Below are 23,167 nucleotides of genomic sequence, written 5' to 3' on the forward strand. Positions count from 1 at the left end.
TTCAATTTCCGAAAGCATTCTTCATTTACAGCATTTTTCCACACCCGCCTAAAACTTTCACACAGTACTGTATACAAATATATATATATATATATATATATATATATATATATATATATATACACACACACACACACACATGCACGCACACATATACACACACATATATACACACACGCACGCACACATATATACACACACACACTGTATAAATCCTTGAGTTTTATGATCTCTCTATTGACTTGAAAAGGTCTCCTCCTACAGAGAGTATATACTCCTCATGTATATGTACACAGTAACACAATGACAGTTGCAGAGAACCCCCCCCCACACACACACACACACTCAGCTTGTCAGTGACAGTCGCAACACAAATACACAGAGCAATAACTAAAGGTACAGCAGCTGTGTGATTGGATTACACTGCTTACCCTTCTGCTCATATACTATGCAAGTAACATATTTAGAGTGAATGCAAATGGCCATAAAAAGCAAAAAACACAATTCCAACTGTTTTGCCTACAGATCTGAATGCAGGTGTATGGTTATCAATAGGGACCTGCAGACAAGGTGTGCAAACATGCACAGCGTTCAGATCTGTAGCCAAAAACATGCGTCTGAATGCATGCACATGTGTGTTCTTGGCTTGCATACAGAGGAGGTTACGGACTTAGGCCTGGTTCTCACCTATGCATTCTTTTAGTGCGTTTTCAGTTTTTTCAGAAGCACACTACAGTCCATTTAAGTCCCCTTTCACATTTTTGTGCGACCTGAAAAGCCACGTGATTTTGCCGCGACCCGCAATGCCTGTGTAATGTTGAGGTCTATGGACCTCAAAGTCGCATCAAAGTCAAACCACGGTAGTGCAGGGACTACTTTGAAGTCGCACAGATATGAACGGTACTCATTGAAAATCATGGGGGGTACGACTTGTCATGCGACTTTGCAGTCCTAAGTCGCAGGGCAAGTCGCACAACCGTGAAAGGGGCCTTACATGGTTTTCTTATAGGTTGGGTTCACATCTGTGCGTTTCATGGAAAGGCCAGGACTTGTTTTCTGGTTTTTGGTTCCATAGACTTCAATGGATCAAAAACGTGTATTAAAAAATTCAAAATGCACCTGCAGAAGTGTGAACCGGGCCTTAGAAGCAATTGAACGCGTCTAAAGAATAAGCATTTTGCTGATTACTGTGCGCCAAAAACACCATCAGTAACATGCTAACAGACATGTGTATGCGGCCTTCGATCATGCGTCAGCAATAATAATTGTGGCAATGATACTCCACCATCAATCGACACATTGGGGGGTTCATTTACTAAAACTGGACAATCCAAAATCTGGTGCAGCTCTGCTGAGTGGCCAATCAGCTTCTAACTGCAGCTTGATCAATTAAGTTTTGTCAAAAAAAAAAAAACCTAGAAGCCGATTGGCTACCATGCGCAGCTGTACTAGATTTTTTTTCCTTGTTTTGTGTTTTTTTTGTTTTTGTTTTTATATACTATTTGATAATGATTGATATTTAGTAATTACTTGATAAAGTTTTTTGCTTGTAGAACTATAAAAAAATAAAAATTATATGATTTGGAAAAAACAAAACAAAACACAAAACAAGGGGAAAAAATGTAGTACAGCTGCGCATGGTAGCACTCTCACACAAGATTTTGCACTCTCCAGTTTTAGTAAATCTCCCCAATATTGCTTGAGGGCCACTTCACACCACACGCAGTCCAGTACGTTTTTGGGTTTTTTTTTCTGTAAAAAAAAAAAAAATAACAGAAAAAAGAAAAAAAAAAAAAGCATGAATAGTAGGTTATATTGTTTTTCAATGGCATAGTTCATACCAGAGCAGTCAGTTCCCGGCCTTTCCAGTTCAGAAAAAAAAAAAAAAAAAGTATAACATGCTGCATTTTTTCTGCACTAAAACATGGTAAAACGCATCAAAAATGCACTGGAATACACTGGCATGTATCAAATACGCATCAAAAAACACACCAGATCGGAGTACAGTGAAAAAAAAGAAAAAAACAGGAAAAAAAGAAAAAAAAAAGCATCTGGAAAAGCATTAAAAAACGCATTGGAATGTACAGGAATTTATCAAAAACGCACAGGACCCCAGTACAGTGGAAAAAAAAAAACAAATACAAAAATCGGACAAAAAAGAAAAAAAAGCATCTGGAAACGCTTTAAAAAAGGCACTAGAATGTATTAAAAAAGCACAGGACCCCAGTACAGTGGAAAAAAATAAACAAGAACAGGAAAAAAGAAAAAAAGCATCTGGAAACAGATTAAAAAACGCATCGGAATGTACAGGAATTTATCAAAAACGCACAGGACCCCAGTACAGTGGAAAAAAAAAACAAATACAAAAATCGGACAAAAAAGAAAAAAAAGCATCTGGAAACGCTTTAAAAAACGCACCGGAATGTATCAAAAAAGCACAGGACCCCAGTATAGTGGAAAAAAAATAAACAAGAACAGGAAAAAGAAAAAAAAAGCATCTGCAAACTCATCAAAAATGCACAGGAATGTATCAAAAACGCACAGGACCGCAGTACAGTGAAAAACAATAAAATAAAGCAAACGGGAAAAAAGAAAAAAAAGCATCTGAAAAAGCATCAAAAACACGCTGGAATGCACCACAAACATATTAAAAACGCACCCGCAGAAACACATCCGAAACGTTTCTGGAGTGCGTTTTTGTGCTGTGAACCAGCCCTACAGATCTTAAATAAATAAATACAGACGGATACATACATCAGAAACGTGTGCAAGAGCACAATGTATGTTTTTGCTTAATGCAGAGGGAGAGATTTACTAAAACTGGAGTGAGCACGAGGGGGATTGAGCACGAGGGGGATGGGGGCACTTTAGCCACGTCTATAACGCGCAAATTCCAGCACTTCTCTCCTACATGTAAAAATCATAATTTTTTTTAGCTAGAAAACTACTCAAAAACCCCCAAACATTATATATATATAAAATAAAAAATACAAAAATAAATAAATATATATATATATATATATATTTATTTTTATCAGAGACCCTAGAGAATAAAATGGTCATTGCAACGTTTTATGTCACACTGTATTTGTGCAGCAATTTTTCAAAGGCAATTTTTTTTTTTCAAAAAATAAATAAAAACACTTTCATGAATTAAAAAAAAACAAACAAAAAAAAACACAAAACAGTAAAGTTAGCCCAATATTTTTGTATAATGTGAAAGATGATGTTGCGCCGAGTAAATAGATACCTAACATCTCTCCTCCAGGCTACCAGCTCGGTTGCAGTGGATCTTCCTCTTCTCGGGTCCCTCTTTTGTGTTCCTGGCCCCTCCCTCTTGTTGAGTGCCCCCCACAGCATAGGGGGAACCCGAGCAGAGTCACAGTTCCCTGTGTCCATTCACACATGGAGCTGCGGCCCGGCCCAGCCGCCGCCCCGCCGCCCCCCCTCTCTCTCTCTCTCTCTCTCTCTCTCTCTCTCTCTCTCTCTCTCTCTCTCTCTCTCTCTCTCTCTCTCTCTCTCTCTCTCTCTCTCTCTCTCTCCTCTCTCTCTCTCTCTCTCTCTCTCTCTCTCTCTCTCTCTCTCTCTCTCTCTCTCTCTCTCTCTCTCCCCTGATTGGCTGACTGACTTTGATGGACGACAGCGGAGCCAATGCCGCCACTGCTGTGTCTCAGCCAAATCAGAAGGGAGAGTCTCAGGCGGCCGAGACACTCGTGGACATTGCTGGACAGAGAGGGACCTCAGGTAGGAATTGGGGGGCTGCTGCACACAGAACGCTTTTTATCTTAACGTATAAAAAGCGTTAAGATAAAAAAAAAGCTTCTGACTTTACAACCCCTTTAGTTATTTTTACACTTTCCCTTTCATTTTTGATCACTTTCATTCCTATTAACGTAAACATCCCTTGTAATAGGAATAAGGTATGACAGGTCCTCTTTATAGAGAGATCCGGGGTCTATAAGTGCCCACATCTCTCCTCTAAGCGCTACCCATTTATTTTTTATAAAAAAAAACATGGAAGCATGGCATGGCTATGAATGGCTCGCCATGACTGATAAACCCCACACAATCCCAGTACCTACCCAGTTCTCTCCAATGGTGGGGTTTATCAGTCATGGGGAGCCATTCATAGCCATGCCATGCATCCAGTTTTTTTTATAAAAAATACAAAAATATGCCTTTATATATGGTAATTGCGATTAATATGTATATATTTTTTTTGTTCTTTTTGTGTTTTTTTTTTGCTTTTTTGTCTAGAATCTACATTGTACAGGTTAAAATCAAAAAGTACAAAATGCTGATTCTAGACAAAAAATAAAAAAAAAAAAAAGACAAAAAATATACATATTAATCATAATTAACATTAACATATATAAAGGCATATTTTTGTATTTAAAAAAAAAAAAAAAAAACTGGAAGCATGGCATGGTTATGAATGGCTCCCCATGACTGATAAACCCCACCATTGGAGATAACGGGGTAGGTACTGGGATTGTGTGGGGTATATGAGCCATGCTTCCAGTTTTTTTTTAAATACAAAAATATGCCTTTATATGTTAATTACGATGAATATGTATATTTTTTTTTGTTTTTTGCTTTTTTTTTTGCTTTTTTGTCTAGAATCTACATTTTGTACAGATTAACATAATTTTCCCTGAAGAAGCCAACGTCTTGGTGAAACATGTAGGAACTTATTACCTGTAACATAGATTGGCCTCTTAGGCCCCTTTCACACGAGGCGGACTCCGTTTCTACGGAGCCCGCCTCGGTCCGCCGGCTCAGCGGGAGATCTGTCCGTTGATCTCCGCTGAGCCGGCGGATGACAGGTCCCTCTCTGCTCACTGAGCGGGGAGGGGCTTGTCAGGCGCCGCTGCCGCCTATGGAGGGATCGGACGAAAACGGACAGCGTGTCCGTTTTCGTCAGATCTCACCCGATCCGATAGCGACGGACCTGGACGTAGAGCCATCCGTCTGCTTTTAGCGGATCGGACGGGGTCGGATGTCAGCGGACATGTCTCCGCTGACATCCGACGCTCCATAGGCTAACATGGAGCGCCCATTCAGGTCCGCCGTCAAAACTGACAGGTGGACCTGAACGGTCCGATCGTGTGAAAGGGGCCTTAACATCTTGGGCTTGTCTCGAATGTATATATCCCCTTGTTTTTTTCTTGTCTGCACACCCATGTATGTACATAAAATATACTATTGTCTTGTTTTTATCTTTACATTAAACAAAATTAAACTTTTTATGTATTTTTTGTAATGGTAATATTTTCTGGCACCGCTATAATCCCTCTTCTCTATTCCTACATAGATTTTTGTGCACTACATAGTTGAAGGTAACCGATGTGAATGTACAATGTATGTGTAAATTGACAGCGCTATATAAGTACCTTAAATAATAATAATAACAATAAATCAAAAGCAGATTGAACAAGAAAATTCTATAATGTACAGCCAGCTTAACTCTTCTAGTCTAGGACAGGGGCCTCCAGCTGTTGCGGAACTACAAGTCCCATCATGCCTCTTGCCTGTGGGAGTCATGCTTGCAACAGTCAGCCTTGCAATGCCTCATGGGACTTGTAGTTCTGCAACAGCTGGAGGGCCGCCAGTTTTGAGACCCCCCTGGTCTAGGAGGTTAGTATTGATTGCGGGGGGGGGGGGGGGGGGGCAGGATGCGTGGCGTTCCTCACCCTGCCATGTTCCAGAATAGTGAAGTCTCTCCTGTATACTTTTCTATCTGCCGATCTATTTCTGATCATGTCGGAAAGTGCGCAGTAATCCGAATGGGAGATTGAGAGCCGATTCTTCTTCAGGGTTATATTTGGCATCCTGTCTCTTGGATATATATTTATTCTCTCATTAGTGATCGTCTGCTCACTGACAACCGAAGAGCAGATCTATGGATACGGTCCTTTCCAGATATGTGTTCATTTGTCATATGGCGCTCACACAGGCTGTCGTGGAGTACTAACAGCTTCTCAGTACTGTACTTCATTTATAAATGCATCTTATACGCTTTATTTTTATTTTTTTTTTCTTGTGTTTTTTTTTTTTTTGTCCTCTTTTTATAGACACTAAAGCCGGCCATATATGGGTGGAATTCCAAATGAACTTTCTTTTGAAAATCGTAACTAAGAATTTTTCATTTGAATTACGCACCATTAGTTGGGGGGGGGGGGGGGCTGCGAATTTCCGTGTGACCATCGAATTTGAGTGATCGGGGCATGTTGGAATTTTTTTTTTTCTTTTTTTATTATTTTATTTCAGTTACTTATATAGTGCCATCAATTTACGCAGCGCTTTACATATACATGGTTGAAAAAGGAATGGATTTTCTAATCAGTGATTGGGAGAATCGTAAATCGAGGGAGAAATATATAAATCGCAAAAAAGAAAAGGCACATGAGCTGTGACCTGGAAAGAAGATTCCCGGGCAACAAATTTTTTTTTTTTTTTTTCTTCTGTAGCAACATTAAGGGGTAAAAAAAAAGAGAAAAAAAAAAAAGGTACACTCCTATGGCCACATCCGTATAAATTGTATGTCATAAGAAAAGAGAAGGGGGCTCAACAAGGACCTCCTGAGCGGACTTTAGAGGCACAACAAACCTGAGAAAGCATGATCAAAATAACAATACAATCAATTTTATTCAATATAAATACATATAATACAAATGATACAGGCCCCGATGTGTCTACGCGTTTCGTATAGAACTTCTTCAGGACACATTCAGGTTTCAGTAAATACACAAGAGGGTTTCACTAAAATGAGAAAAGATTTTATAAAAGAATGAACACATAAACATAGAATATTATAACATTAAGGGGTAATTGAAGGCTTTGGCTGGTCGAATTTTAAAATCGCCGGTGGCACCATCGGATCACAAAACACACGAAATCTCTGATTTTGGAAAGAAAATCTGTTTGGAATTCGATCCATGCATGGCCTGCATTAGATTTGTTTTATAGCTTTTTTTTTTAACCCCCCCCCCCATATGTAGACGTCATCTGACGTCCAGCACTTTGAGTGGAAATATCTGGATATGATGGGTGCAGCTACAGGCCTCATCCAGATATCTTTTTGTTCAGCCGGCGATTCCCTGCAATGTAAAAGTCATCGTAGTGGGTTGATTGCTTTCACAGGCAGCGGGAGGTGACATCCCAAACACCCCACCCCATCCCCCCCCTTTGCCACCCTCCGGTGCCATTGGGGAGGCTGGAGAATGAACCTTGTAGCAGCGGTTTACCATGGAGCTGGCCGTAGACCAGATGTGGTCCCTGGCAATCTCTTTGACCCATTCGGGGGATGTTTGACTATTCTTCCAGAAGTGCATTTGTGAGGTCAGGCACTGATGTTGGATGAGAAGGCCTGGCTCGCAGTCTCCGCTCTAATTCATCTCCAAAGTGTTCTATCGGGTTGAGGTCAGGACTCTGTGCAGGGCAGTCAAGTTCCTCCACCCCAAACTCACTCATCCATGTCTATAATGGACCTTGCTTTGTGTACTGGTCACAAATTATTTGGTGGAGGGTTTGATTATGATGTGGGGTTGTTTTTCAGGGCTCAGCCTCTTAGTTCCAGTTAAAGGAACTCTTAAGGTGTCACCATACCAAGACATTTTGGACAATTTCATGCTCCCAACTTTGTGGGAACAGTTTGGGGATGGCCCCTTCCTGTTCCAACGTGACTGAGCACCAGAGCACAAAGCAAGGTCCATAAAGACATGGATGAGCGAGTTTGGGGCAGTGTTGAGTTTGGCAGCAAATTTCAATTTAGTTTTAGTCTTAGGACTAAAATGGCATTTTAGTTTTAGTCCCATTTTAGTCTTCTGCAATTGTTTTAGTCGTATTTAGTCGACTAAACGTCCAGATGATTTTAGTCGACTAAAAAGTCCTATGTTTTAGTCGACTAAAACTCATTTTACAAATTTTTGTCGGATGTGAACTCAACATCCAATTTTCGTTTCATTAGTACGGTTTTCATAAGAAAAAAAAAAAAAAATCCTAAAGAGCCACACTACGCATGCTCAGAAACTAAAAAAAAAAAAAAAAAAAAAAAAAAAAAGACATACAGAACTATTCAAACACGTGACGTCACTTCTGACAGCGTATTCTGTTGTATGAAAATTTTCGTATTGTCAGTAACCTTCTTCACTTTCGACATGATACTAGCATGCCACAAAGATCGACGTCCGAGACTTAAGACTGGGATGCCATTAAAAGTTCATGTAAAGGCCGGCGTCCCAATACTTTTGGCAATATAGCGTGGATAAGATAGGAGATCAATAGAGGAATCAAGAGGTAAGTTTTCCCAAATAATGAGTAGTAACAACAAAGTACGATTCTCATCATAACTATGAAGAGTTAAGCCCCATAGACACACACACACCATTAGATTTTTCTGCAGATTTTTGTCTTGAGATTTACCAAAACCCATGTAGTGCAAGGGCCGAACAAACTGAAACGCTTAGGCTTAGGTTTCCACTTGTGCGACTTATCATGCGACTTGGGACTGCAAAGTCGCATGACAAGTCGTTCCCCCATGATTTCCAATGAGTACCGTTCATATCGGTGCGACTTCAAAGTAGTCCCTGAACTCCTTTGGTACTACTTTGTTGAGACTTGAGGTCCATAGACCTCAAGAATACAGAGGCATTGTTTCCAGTCGCATCAAAATCGCGGCAAAAAAAAAAAAAAAAAAATCGCTCGACTTTCAGGTCGCAATAGTGGAAACCTGACCTTAAGGCTTGACCTCATATTATATGGTTTTGGTAAATCTGAAGTACAAAAATCTGCAGAAAATCTAATAGTGTGTATGGGATCTTATGTGAAGGACGTCGGAATACACTCCTAAAGGCTGGCCATACATTATACCATTTTTCTCATACAACTCTCCTTTAGATTTACCAAAACCATATAATAATAGGAGGTCAAACCTCAACACTTTCAATTTGTATGCAATCAGGCAGGCTCTTACACGACATAGCTGAAGGTAAATCTAAAAGAAAATTGTATAAGAAAAATTGTAGGGTATATGGCCAGCTTAATACCTCCATAATACCTGAACCTCCTAGATTGTAAGATCTAACGAGCAGGGCCCGCTGATTCCCCCTGTCTTGTATTGTAAGTAAGTGTACTGTCTGCCCTAATGTTGTAAAGCGCTGTGCAAACTGTTGGCGCTATATAAATACTGTATAATAATATTATTATTAACCACTTGCCGCCCGCCATATAGCAGAATGATGGCGGCAAAGTGGTTTCAATAGCCTGACTGGACGTCATATGACGTCCACAGAATATTGAGCCGCTGCGCGCACCCGGGGGCGTGCATCGTGGCGATCATTGCTGCGGGGTGTCAGTATGACACCCCACAACACTGATCTAGGTAAAGATTCTCTGACGGAGACTCTTTACCACGTGATCAGCCGTGTCCAATCATGGCTGATCACGATGTAAATTGGAAGAGCCGGTGATCGGTTTTCCTCACTCGTGTCTGACAGACGCGAGGAGAGGAGAGCCGATCGGCTGCTCTCCTGACAGGGGGAGGTCTGTGCTGATTGTTTATCAGCACAGCCCCCCCCCTGGATCCCACCCAGGACCACCAGGGAAGCCGCCCAGGACCACCAGGGAAGCCATCCACACTGGACCGCCAGGTATGCCTCCTAGACCCCCAGGGAAATACTAATCTGAGCCCAGGCAGCTGCCAATCAGTGCCCACTCACAATGCCTACCACTGCCATCAGGGATGCCTATCTCTGCAGGATAGCAATGCCGCCTATCAGTGCCACGTAGCAGTGCCGCCCATACGAACCCATCTTTGCAGCCTTTCAGTGCTCATAAGTGTCGCTTATCAGTGCCCATCAGTGCCACCCATGAGTGGCCAACAGTGCCGCCTATCAATGCCCATCAGTGCTGCATGTCAGTGCCCGCTCATTGGTGCCACCTCATCGGTGCCGCCTTATCAGTGCCCGTCAGTGAAAGAGAAAACTTACTTATTTACTAAATTTTTTAACAGAAACACAAAGCAAAACTTTTCTTTTTTTCTAAATTTTTGGTCTTTTTTTAATTTGTTTAGTAAAAAATAAAAACCGCAGAGGTAATCAAATACCACCAAAAGAAAGCTCCATTTGTGGAAAAAAAATGATAAAAATTTAGTTTGGTTACAGTGATGGATGACCGCGTAATTGTCATTCAAACTGCGACAGCACTGAAAGCTGAAAATTGGTCTGGGCAGGAATGTGTATAAGTGCCCTGTATTGAAGTGGTTAATAATAATAATAATACCCAGACCAGAGATCCTAATAATGACAACAACATAAGGGCTCTCACTCTGGAGACATCAGCCCTTACTCCTAAAGCCTCGTACACGCGATCGGATTTTCGGCAGGGGATTGTGCGATGACAGACTGTCTAAAATCCGACCGTTAGTACGCTCCTTCAGACAATTGTTGTCCAACTTTCCGCCGACAAATGTTGGATGGCAGGCTAGTAAATTTTCGGCGGACAATGGTCTGTTGTCAGATTTTCCTATCGTCTGTACACAAGTCTGTCACACAAAAGTACAAACACGCATGCTCGGAATCAACACTCACCAAAACACGACATTGGCGGAAGGTGCCCAAAAGCTGAAATTCCACGTAGTACGCCACTCCGTTCGTGTTTGTTGGTGGACAATTGTGTGCCGTTAGCATGCAAGACAAGTTCCCGACACGCGCCCTTTGGACAAAAAAAAAAAAAGTCTGACGCTCTTGTTGGCCAACAATCCGATCGTGTGTACGAAGGCTTTAGACCCCCTTTCACACAAAAAAAAAAAAAAAAAAAAAAAAAAGCGCCTGAGAAGCTCACGAAAACTTAATTCCAATAATATCAATGAATGCTTTCACAGTGGGCTGGGCAGGGCGGTGAAAAAAAAACTCCCCTTCAGGCCCTTTCACACTGGGGCGGCGTCGGCGGTAAAGCGCCGATATTGTAAGCGGCGCCGTAACGTCGGTATTCGGCCACAAGCGGGACGATTTCCCCCCCCCCCGCTAGCGGCCGAGAAAGGGTTAAAAACCACCGCGAGGCGGTTTGCCAGCGGTATAGCCGCGCTGTCCCATTGATTTCAATAGGCAGGAGCGGTGAAGGAGCGGTGTATACTCTCCGCTCCTTCACCGCTCCGAAGATGCTGCTAGCAGGACTTTTTTTACCGTCCTGCTAGCGCACCGCTCCAGTGTGAAAGCCCTCGGGGCTTTCACACATGGAGAGACAGCAGCGGCTGTTTGGGGTCGGTTTGCAGGCGCTATTATTAGCGCAATAGCGCCTGTAAACCGCCCCAGTGTGAAAGGGCCCTTAATATTTCCATTAGACCCCTTTCACACTGAGGCGCTTTTATGCTAAAAAAAAAAAAAAAGCGCCCGAAAAGCTCACGAAAAACTATTTCCATTAACTGGCCGTTTAGAAGCTCCTCAGTGTGAAAGGGGACTTAGGCTGGCCCATACATTATACAAACTGTCCTTTAGATTTACCAAAAACCATATAATAGGAGGTCACACCTAAAACTACGCTTTCAGTTGGTATACAATCAGGTGGGCCCTTGCACTACCATAATTGAAGGTAAATCTAAAAGGAACATGGTATAGTAGTCCATACACCTAACTATGCATGGCACAGGGACACCCCCCAGCATTAATAATAGCAGTATTAGTAGAAGGTTATCAAGAGCAGTCAGATCCTCAGGAATGAAGTGTGATGGCCATAGGGAAGGAGGTGCAAGGCAAAAGTATTATCACCAATATAATATGACCACCAGTCATCACTTCCACCGTCCATACAATGACATCCTTCATTATAATACTCATTACCAGAACAGTGATAGCAATGTCAGCACATGCAAACACACAGCTGGCAGAGACGGCTATATAATAATAATAACATATAATATTAACATACAAATCAGTACAATGGGAGTAATAAGAGATGTCAGTACCCAGCAGAGTCTATACCATAATCAGCTTTATAATAACGATAATATATCAGCATAATATTGGCATAATAGTAATAACAAAAACGAATAATAATGATAACAAACGATTAGTTGTGTGGTGCGCACTGCTGACACTATACATAAATCCTGTATAATAACAGAACTATAAAAACTGTGATATCAATGTCAGCACCTCCAACACACACGGAAGAGACTTTAGAAGAAAAAAAAAACAAAAAAAAAAAAAACAAAAACAAAAAAAAAAAAAAACACTACTGCAAACACCACCAACTACACCACAAACACCAATCATAGCAATGATAACAGCATCACCAATAATACTAACAATATCAATGATAACAACAACAATGTTGCAAAAAAAAAACAACAGTAAAGAAAAAAAAAAAAAAGTCCAGAGTTCCCAAGCACACAGCTGGCAGAGTGTTATACTAAAGTAACAATAGTGTAATAATATCAATAAGATACAGAGAAGGCCGAGTGTAATGGGACCAACTTCACACAGCACAGTCATCATTAATAATAATAACACTAAAGTCAGTACCTGCAGACACAGTTAGCAGATTAATAGTAATAATAATGATACTGAAGTGAGCTCCCCCAACACACAATTGGCAGTCTTTGTAGTACTATTATTCAGAGTATTAACCGCAGTAATGTCAGGACCTCCAGAAACACAATATTATTATTATCACTATTACTACCAAACTAATAGTAACACTACTAAAGTCAGCATGTCCTAAAACACAACTGTCAGCCTTTATATTAATACTACCCATACCGGTTGTAGTATTAATGTCACCACCTCCAGACACATCACTGGCAGAGTCCTGATAATAGTAAGAACAATCATGATGGCAGTTAAAAGTCCAGAGTTTCCAAGCACACGGATGACAGAGTAGTAACAATAGTGTAGTAATATCATTAGAGATACAAAGAATGCAGAGAGTAATGGGACCGACTTCACACAATCATCATCATCATCACTATACTGAAGTCAGCACCTTCTAACACACAACTTGGCAGTAGTAATAATACCAGCAGTATTAAAGTCAGTGACATCCAGACACATCACTGGCAGAGTCATTATTATTATTAGGTGTAGTAGTGATATTATTATGTTTGGAAACATCAGTGCCAGAGTTATTATTGATAATAATAAATAATAACTCTGGCAGTGATGTTTCCAAACATAACAAGATCACTACTACATATTCTTATTATTCTTCTCATTATGTGTAGTAGTGATATTGTTATGTCTGGAAAAATCACTGCCGTAGTTGTATTATTATCAAGAATAAAAAACTCTGGCAGTGATGTTTCCAGACATAACACTATCACTACTACACATAATGAGAAGATGAATAATAAGAATATGTAGTAGTGATATTATGTTTGGAAACATCACTGCCAGCAGAGTTGTATTATTATAATATTATTATTATTATAATAACTTTGCTAGTGATGTTTCAGAAATACCAATATCAGTACTACATAAATAATAATAATAATAATAATAATAATAATAATATAGTACTGATACTGGTATTTCTGAAAAATCACTAGCAAAGTAATATTATTATTATTATTATGTAGTTCTGATATTGTTATGTCTGGAAACATCACTAGCAGAGTTGTATTATTATTATTAATAATAATAATAATAATAATATTAATACAACTCTGCTAGTGATGTTTCCAGACATAACAATATCAGAACTAAATAATAATAATAATAATAATGCAGTACTGATATTGGTATGTCTGAAACTTCAATAGCAGAGTAATAATAATAATAATACAACTCTGCTAGTGATGTTTCCAGACAATAACAGTACTACATATTATTATTATTATTACTCTGCTATTGAAGTTTCAGACATACCAATATCAGTACTGCATTATTATTATTATTATTATTATTATTATTATTATGTAGTACTGATATTGTCTGGAAACATCACTAGCAGAGTTGTATTATTATTATTATTATTATTATTACAAACTTGCTAGTGACGTTTCCAGACATAACAATATCAGGACTACAAATAATAATAATAAAAATAATACAACTTTGCTGGCAGTGATTTTTCCAGACATAACAATATCACTACTACATATTCTTATTATTCATCTTCTTATTACGTGTAGTAGTGATATTGTTATGTCTGGAAACATCACTAGCAGAGTTGTAGTATTAGTATTAGGACTCTGGCAGTGATGTGTGTGGAAGTACCGATAGTAACACTGCTGGTATTATTAGTACTGACAAGTTGTGTGTTATAAATTCTTATAAGTATAGTAAATACTTATATAAAATAAGAACAGTAATAGTGAGAGGATGGTCAGACACACAACTAGCTAAGATATTATAATACTGGAATAATAATAATAATAATAATAATAATAAAGCTTTGATTAAAACATTTAACAAATATTAGTAATAGTAGGTGTGATTGGTCTGTGTACTTTCAATTCCAGATGATGGTCCAATAATAACAGCAGTACTAGTGTCAGCATGGTCAGACACACAGCCAACACAGACTTCATAATAATAAATAATAATAATGTCAATTAAAAATAATAATAATAATAATAATATTAAGTGCAAATGATATATATATATATATCTATAGATATATTTTTTTTCCTGATGGTGTGATAATATTATAAAAATGAAAACATTAACAATAATAATAATAACAAGAAACAAGTGATAAAGAACTAAACTGCAGAAGTGATGATGGGAGTAGTAGTGATGATATCAGTATGTCTGGACACATCACTGCCAGAGTCATAATAATAATGATGATGATGATGATGATGATGGGGGGGAAGTGTGATTGGAGGAGACGTGTAGTGAAGAGACTTTATAAAATACTAATGTTACCAGTGATAATAATAATAAATATCAGTTATATTAGTAGGGATGATGTTCTCTATATTGATGATAATGGGGGGGTCCCCTCTATAGACACAGTATAGATGATATTTCTATTATTATTATTATTGATGATTACAGTCTGTGGGGGGAGGGGGGGGGGGTGACCTGTCTTGTGGGGTCTCCATGGTGACGGTGAGGTGAAGTTGTGTGATTATATGACAGGAGGAGGGAGGTGGAGGATGTCGCTCACCTGTACAGTAGCGGTGTACAGCCCGGCGGCGGGCCCTCTCTCTCTCCGGGGTGGTGGTGATGATGAAGTCCGCCGTCGCTCCTCAGCGCTCCCCCCCGCCGCTCACATCCCAGCCGCCTGACTCGTCTTTGTCTGTCTCCCGGCCGCCATGTTGACACTCAGCACCGCGCACCTTCCACCACCACCCCCCCCAACCTCAACACTCTCTCTCTCTCACACACACACACACTCACACACACACACAGACTGGCCGAGCGGCCCCGCGGGGGGAACTCTGGGAGTTGTAGTTCCCGACACCGCCGGCTGCTCCCCGGGGAGTGAGGGGCCGGGACTACATCTCCCAGAGGGCAGCGCGGGCAGACTGGGCGGGGCATCGCCGGGGGGGAGGCGGGGCCGAGCTCCTGGCCTCTAACAGGCTGGAGGGAGGCGGGGCGCAGCCGCTCGCGGGACAGACAGGGCGGGACACGCCCCCCTCTCCTGGCGGGTCAGACTCGGCGGGACACGCCTTCTTCGCACGCTTGGAGCGTGTCTGGAGCGGAAGTGACGTCTGGCGGCGGCGCGGACTACCAGTCCCGTCGTGCCGTGCGCCCCTCCCGGAAGTGAACCGGTACTGGAGGTGCGAGGGGAAGATGAAGCTGGTGAGTCGATCAGTTTATGGGCGAATGTTCTGTTAGTGAGAGGGGCGAATGTCCCTGGTCCCCATCCCCTCATCTATGTCCTCATTATCTGTATACAACATTCACATCACACTCCACCTATTGTTATCTGCAGCCTTCTGTCTGTCTGTCCACATGATGTTCACTATTTAAAGGGGGACTCCACACAGTGACACATGTGACATAGAGAGAGCACCCCACCCCCACCCCACAGCCTGCTGAGACTCACTCTATTTACAGCAATGTTAAACCAAAAACGTAATATATTGCAGCTTAACAATCATTAGATGTGGTGGCTGCATTTGTTTTCTTTTTTTCAGGCTCCCCCCCTCCCTCTCTTTTCATCTGATGATCTAACCAATAACACACCTCCTGTATTACAGCCCCCCCCCCCACACACACACACACACACACTCTGGAGGAATGAGCACAGGAGGCACAGCAGGCAGCAGCATTGTCAGTCTAGGAGGGGAGGGGAGTGTTAGGTGTACTGGCAGATTTAGATACACTAACAAGTTGAAGCCAAACCCCCTTCCAGCTAACACTTTATAATCAGTTACAGTAAAAATCCTTTTCTTCCTTTTGGGATAAAGGTTTTCATATAAATGAAAGGTGATCATTTGTATTAAGCACCCCTGTCGGGGGTAAATGGTTTGTCTCATTCCTGTAAACTGACACATGTGCAGGACTGCATGTTCTGCTGAAAAACAACAGACTTACTGGCCGGACCACCAGGTCCGCCGAGGGTTCATGCAGTCAGTCAGTGCCCATAGAGGCTGCCCACCGGTGCTGCATATTCATGCCTCCTCATCAGTGCCCATAAGGGCTGCATATCACTTCCACCTGTCAGTGCCCATAAAGGCTGCCCATCCGTACCCATCAGTGCTGCATATTAGTGCCACCTCATCAGTGTTGTGTATCACTTCCACCTGTCAGTAACCATCGGTGCCCATAAAGGCTGCCCATCAGTGCTGCACATTTGTGCCTCCTCATCAGTGCCCATAAAGGCTGCTCATCAGTGCTGCGTATTCGTGCCTCCTCATCCATACCCATCAATGCTGCATATTAGTGCCACCTCATCAGTGCTGCATATCACTTCCACCTGTCAGTAACCATCTGTGCCCATAAACGCTGCATATCAGTGCCCATAGGGGCTGCATATCACTTCCACCTGTCCGTGCCCATAAAGGCTGCCCATTAGTGCTGCATATTTGTGCCTCCTCATTAGTGCCCATCAGTGCTGCATATCAGTTCCCATAAGGGCTGCATACCGCTTCCACCTGTCAGTGCCCATAAAGGCTGCCCATCAGTGCTGTGTATTCGTGCCTCCTCATCCATACCCATCAATGCTGCATATTAGAGCCACCTCATCAGTGCTGCATATCACTTCCACCTGTCAGTACCCATTAGTGCTGCATATTAGTGCCCATAAGGGTTGCATATCACTTCCACCTGTCATGTCAGTGCCCATAAAGGCTGCCCATCTGTACCCATCAGTGCTGCAAATTAGTGCCACCTCATCAGTGCTGCGTATCACTTCCAACCTGTCAGTGCCCATAAAGGCTGCTCATCAGTGCTGCATATTTGTGCCTCATCAGTGCCCATAAAGGCTGTCCATCAGTACCTATCATTGCTGCATAACAGTATCTATAAAGGCTGCTCATCAGTGCCCATAAGTGCTGAATATCGATTCCACCTGTCAGTGCCCATATAAAGGCTGCATATTCGTGCCTCCTCATCAGTGCTCATGAAGGCTGCCCATCCGTGCTGCATATTAGTGCCACCTGATCAGTGCTGCATATCACTTCCACCTGTCAGTGCCCATCAGTGCTGCATATCAGTGCCCATAAAGGCTGCTCATCCGTGCCCATAAGTGCTGCATATCGCTTCCACCTGTCAGTGCCCATAAAGGCTGCCCATCAGTGCTGCATATTAGTGCCACCCCCTCAGTGCCCACACATCAGTGAAGGAGAACATTTACTTAATTGCCAAATTTTATAACCGAAACTAAGAAAAAATTCTTTATTTATTTTCTTTTTATTTTTCAACATTTTTGGTCTTTTTATTTTCATTTGTTTAGCAAAAATTTTAAAAAAGAAACACCCCCCAGTGGTGATTAAATACCACCAAAAGAAAACTCAGTTTGTGTGGGAAAAAAAAAAAAAAAAATTTCATATGAGTACAATGTTGCATGATGGCGCAATTGTCATTCAAAGTACGACAGCGCTGAAAATGGGCCTGGGCAGGAAAGGGGGGGTGGGGGGTGTCCGGTATTGATGTGGTTAACTAGTTGCAGACTTTGGGCATGCTACACATGCCCCCCCCCCCAAAAAAAAGTCATCATTGTACACACGACCTACGTAGCACATCCAGTCTCTCTGCCTGCCCTGCTTCCAGAACACCCCCCATTATAATATAGGTTTGATTAATCACAGCCAACAGCATAAGTCAGTAGTTGTCATAAAAGCAGCGTGACTCCGTGTTTATAAACACTGCTCAAGGCTGATTATACAAAGATACAAAGTAACATATTACATTTGTATCGTTCTGTTCATTCATCTGTAGAGCAAAGGGATAAACTCTGATCTGCAGATGATATCAACCTTACACGTTTTTATATATATACATATATATATATATATATATATATATATATATATATATATATATATATATATATATATATATTTATATTTATATTCCTTTGTTTAACCCCTTTTTAACTCTTCTAATCGGCACTAATTAACTCGTTATTCTCCTTCTCTCTTCAACTATTTTCCTGCTGATTTTTTTTTTTTTTTTTTTGTTTCTATTTTATTAAAGTTGAGTTCTGGCCACAGATATTTTTTTTTGGCATCCCATAATAATGCTTTAACCACTTGCCGACCGCCGCGCGCCGATGTACGTCCAACCTTTGGCGGCGGATATCGTTGTTATGGCAGCAGCTAGCTGCCATAACCCCGGTATCCCCGTCTTCGTGCGGCGGTCGGCTTTAAGATAAAAGTGGTCTCTGCGGCGGTTTCGCCGCGACATCACTTTTATCGGTGGTGGGAGAGGGGCCCCCCCTTCTGCCGCGATCCGGTGCCCTCCACCGCTTACCGAAGCCGTCGTTAGCGGCGGAGGCGATCGCGTTCTTCTCCGTGCTGTGCCTGGAGACAAGTGAGGCTAAGATGGCGCCCACTCGTCTCCATGACACTGCTGGGCGGAAGCGGCGTCAAAACGTCACTTCCGCCCATACGTCTCAAAGGCACATTTTTTTAAATGACTTTTTTTTTTTTTTTTTATTGCATTTTAGTGTAAATATGAGGTCTGAGGTCTTTTTGACCCCAGATCTCATTTTTAAGAGGTCCTGTCATGCTTTTTTTCTATTACAAGGGGTGTTTACATTCCTTGTAATAGGAATAAAAGTGACACATTTTTTTTTTTAACTGTGTAAAAATAAATAAAATCATGTAAAATAAATAATAAAAATAATAATTTTTTCTTTTTTTAAAAACCCCGCCCCGACGAGCTCGCGCGCAGAAGCGAACACATACGCGAGTAGCGCCCGCATATGAAAACGGTGGTCAAACCACACATGTGAGTTATCGCCGCGATCGGTAGAGCGAGAACCATAATTCTAGCCCTAGACCTCCTCTGTAACTCAGAACGTGCAACCTGTAGAATTTTTTTAAACGTCGCCTATGGAGATTTTTGAGAGTAAAAAGTTTGACGCCATTTCACAAGTGGGCGCAATTTTGAAGCGTGACATGTTGGGTATCAATTTACTTGGCATAACATTATATTTCACAATATAAAAAAAAAAAATTGGGCTAACTTTACTGTTGTCTTATTTTTTTATTCAAAAAAGTGAATTTTTTCCAAAAAAAAGTGCGCTTATAAGACCTCTGCGCAAATACGGTGCAAAAAAAAAGTATTGCATTGACTGCCATTGTATTCTCTAGGGTGTTAGAAAAAAAACAATATATAATGTTTGGGGGTTCTAAGTAATTTTCTAGCAAAAAAAAACCTGTTTTAAACATGTAAACACCTAAAATCCAAAACGAGGCTGGTCCTTAAGTGGTTAATTACACAAATAAAGTTTATAAATGTTTGCTAGTGGGTCTGAATGATATCTTTTTTTTTTTTTTTTTCTTATACTCACTATTAATAAAATCCTCTTCTTGCCGTTGCCATGATAATTGTGGGCATGTGAAGCCCAATCTCTTCCTGGATTACCGATGGAGAGGTGCATTCTGGGTAACCAGCGCGCACCTCTCGATCATCGCGCGTGCGCGATGCTCCGGCAGGCCATAGCGCCGATTGTTTAGAAAGTTGCTATAACAACGGGCGGAGACGGAGGAAGATCCCGCCCCGTTGTTATGGGCAACCGCCTTAAACCGCGTCATTTCCTGTCGGGAAATAACGCGATTTTTGCTCACAGTGCTGCCCACTGACTCCTGGGAAATCATGACACATTTCCCATTTAAATAAATGCAAAATTAGAAAAATAAAAAAAAAAACTTTATTTCATTTGTAAATGACATTGTAATGCTTTGTACCAGAATCATCATTTTTAGTGTCATTTTAACCTCTTGCCGACCCCCTCACGTGGGAATATGGAGGCAGAGCGGCTCTCCTGCACTGGATTCACGTACTAGATACATGATCCAGCACTCCTGGGTGTAGGGGCCGAGCCAATCAGCGGATCTCGGCCATTGATTGTCCACTGGCACCCGCTGATCGGCGAGGAGGCTGATAGGACAGAGCTCTGTGAATGTAAGCAGGGAGGTGCCATGTTTTGTTTCCCTGCGAAGCACATTCCTTAGTTAAAACCGCACACAGTAAATGCACCAAGCACTGTTAGGCACACATTTAACCCTTTGATCATCCTAGATGTTAACCCTTCCCAGCCAGTATCATTAGCACAGTGACAGTATATAGTATTAGCACTGATCACTGTATTAATGTCACTGGTTTCCAGAAAGTGTCATTAGGGGATGTTCCCCCTTACATTGGTAGTCATTAGGAGAGGCGTCCCGTTACATCGGTAGTCATTAGGAGAGGCGTCCCGTTACATCTGTAGTCTTTAGGAGAGGTGCCCCTCTACTTTGGTGGTCATTAGGAGAGATGCCCCCTTACATTGGTGGTCATTAGGAGAGGTGCTCCCTTACATTGGTGGTCATTAGGAGAGGTGCTCCCTTACATTGGTGGTCATTAGGAGAGGTGCCCCCTTACATTGGTGGTCATTAGGAGAGGTGCTCCCTTACATTGGTGGTCATTAGGAGAGGTGCCCCCTTACATTGGTAGTCATTAGGAGAGGTACCCCCTTACATTGGTGGTGATTAGGAGAGGTGCCCCCCTTACATTGGTGGTCATTAGGAGAGGTGCCCCCCTTACATTGGTAGTCATTAGGAGAGGTACCCCCTTTTGTTGGTAGTCTTTAGGAGAGGTACCCCCTTACATTGGCAGTCTTTAGGAGAGGTGCCCCCTTACGTTGGTGGTCATTAGGAGAGGTGCCCCCTTACATTGGTGGTCATTAGGAGAGGTGCCCCATTACATTGGTGGTCATTAGGAGAGGTGCCCCATTACATTGGTGGTCATTAGGAGAGGTGCCCCCTTACATTGGTGGTCATTAAGGGATGTTTCCTCTTACATTGGCAGTCATTAGGAGAGGTGCCCCCTTACATTGGTAGTCATTAGGAGAGGTGCCCCCTTACATTGGTGGTCATTAGAAGAGGTGCCCCCTTACATTGGTGGTCATTAGGAGAGGTGCCCCATTACATTGGTGGTCATTAGGAGAGGTGCCCCATTACATTGGTGGTCATTAGGAGAGGTGCCCCATTACATTGGTAGTCATTAGGAGAGGTACCCCCTTACATTGGTGGTCATTAGGAGAGGTACCCCCTTACATTGGCAGTCTTTAGGAGAGGTGCCCCCTTTTGTTGGTAGTCTTTAGGAGAGGTGCCCCCTTACTTTAGTGGTCATTAGGAGTGGTGCCCCATTACATTGGTGGTCATTAGAAGAGGTGCCCCCTTACATTGGTAGTCTTTAGGAGAGGTGCCCCCTTACATTGGTGGTCATTAGGAGAGGTGCTCCCTTACATTGGTGGTCATTAGGAGAGGTGCCCCCTTACATTGGTGGTCATTAGGAGAGGTGCTCCCTTACATTGGTGGTCATTAGGAGAGGTGCCCCCTTACATTGGTGGTCATTAGGAGAGGTGCCCCATTACATTGGTGGTCATTAGGAGAGGTGCCCCATTACATTGGTGGTCATTAGGAGAGGTGCCCCATTACATTGGTGGTCATTAGGAGAGGTGCCCCATTACATTGGTGGTCATTAGGAGAGGTGCCCCCTTACATTGGTGGTCATTAAGGGATGTTTCCCCTTACATTGGCAGTCATCAGGAGAGGTGTCCCCTTACATTGGTAGTCTTTAGGAGAGGTGTCCCTTATATTGGTGGTCATTAAGGGATGTTCCCCCTTACGTTAGCAGTCATTAGGAGAGGCGCCCACTTACATTGGTAGTCTTTAGGAGAGGTGCCCCCTTACACTGGTGGTCATTAGGAGAGGTGCCCCCTTACTTTAGTGGTCATTAGGAGTGTTGCCCCATTACATTGGTAGTTATTAGGAGAGGTGCCCCCATTAAATAGGTGGTCATTAGGAGAGATGTCATCTTACAGTGCTGGTCAGGGGAAGGAATGCCCCATTACATTGGTGGTCACTGTAGTGCCTCCTGCAAAATGGCATGGGGCCCAGAACTAAGCTGGCACCATCCAGTAGGAAATCAAATCAGTGCACTGCTTCTCCCTGTATAAGGAACCTTCACCATCTCTGGAGGACCCCCTGTGTTTCACAGGACCATGGCTGAGGAATGGCTGCTTCAATAAGTGATACACACAGGAGAGGAATTGTTATAGGTGAGAGGTGACTACGGTTCCTGATTGGTAGGATTGTGTATTACTCTCAGTGTCGGGGGGTCAGTGTGTGATGGTAATCGGGCCCCTGTGGTGACACAATTAGTCTGTGTTTGCTTGGAGCTGTCATTGCTCTTGTGATCTCCTCTAATCTCCCAGCCCTCTTCTCCTCTCCTGCTATTCAGGGACTGCTGTTTAATATTTGATGTCTCTATTGGTCCAGAACATTAAATGACTTTCCTTGGGCTTCTCTTTCAGTACTGCCTGTCGGGTCATCCCACGCTGCCATGCAACATCCTCAAGTTCAAATCCACCACCATCATGCTGGACTGCGGTCTGGACATGACGTCCGCCCTGAACTTCCTCCCTCTGCCTCTGGTGCACAGGTACGTCTCGAGGGCTGGGGGCGGGGCTAACTGCGGCCTTTCTGCATAGCAGCTGAAATTTCATATCCGGCTCACAGGTACTGTGCACAGGCTGATGCCATGAGCAGGAATAAGCAACA

General features: G+C 42.3%; 2 protein-coding genes across 8 annotated transcripts in view; one reads left to right on the forward strand and one right to left on the reverse strand.

The window, feature by feature from the left end:
* Positions 1-15,498, reverse strand: part of HMBOX1 (homeobox containing 1) — a 213,199-nt gene extending 197,701 nt beyond the window's left edge. For all 7 annotated transcript variants that reach the window (XM_073624841.1, XM_073624840.1, XM_073624839.1 and 4 more), the window contains exon 1: positions 15,112-15,498. The gene's annotated coding sequence lies outside the window, so the exon portion shown is untranslated. The remainder of the gene's footprint in view (positions 1-15,111) is intronic.
* Positions 15,499-15,508: 10 nt separating this feature from the next.
* Positions 15,509-23,167, forward strand: part of INTS9 (integrator complex subunit 9) — a 90,877-nt gene continuing 83,218 nt past the window's right edge. The window contains 2 exon segments of the mRNA XM_073624838.1: positions 15,509-15,749; positions 22,921-23,048. Coding sequence (XP_073480939.1) covers positions 15,741-15,749; positions 22,921-23,048 — 137 coding nt within the window. The 5' untranslated portion in view covers positions 15,509-15,740.

The sequence above is a fragment of the Aquarana catesbeiana genome, linkage group LG04, assembly GCF_042186555.1.
Source record: "Aquarana catesbeiana isolate 2022-GZ linkage group LG04, ASM4218655v1, whole genome shotgun sequence".
NCBI lineage: Eukaryota > Metazoa > Chordata > Amphibia > Anura > Ranidae > Aquarana > Aquarana catesbeiana.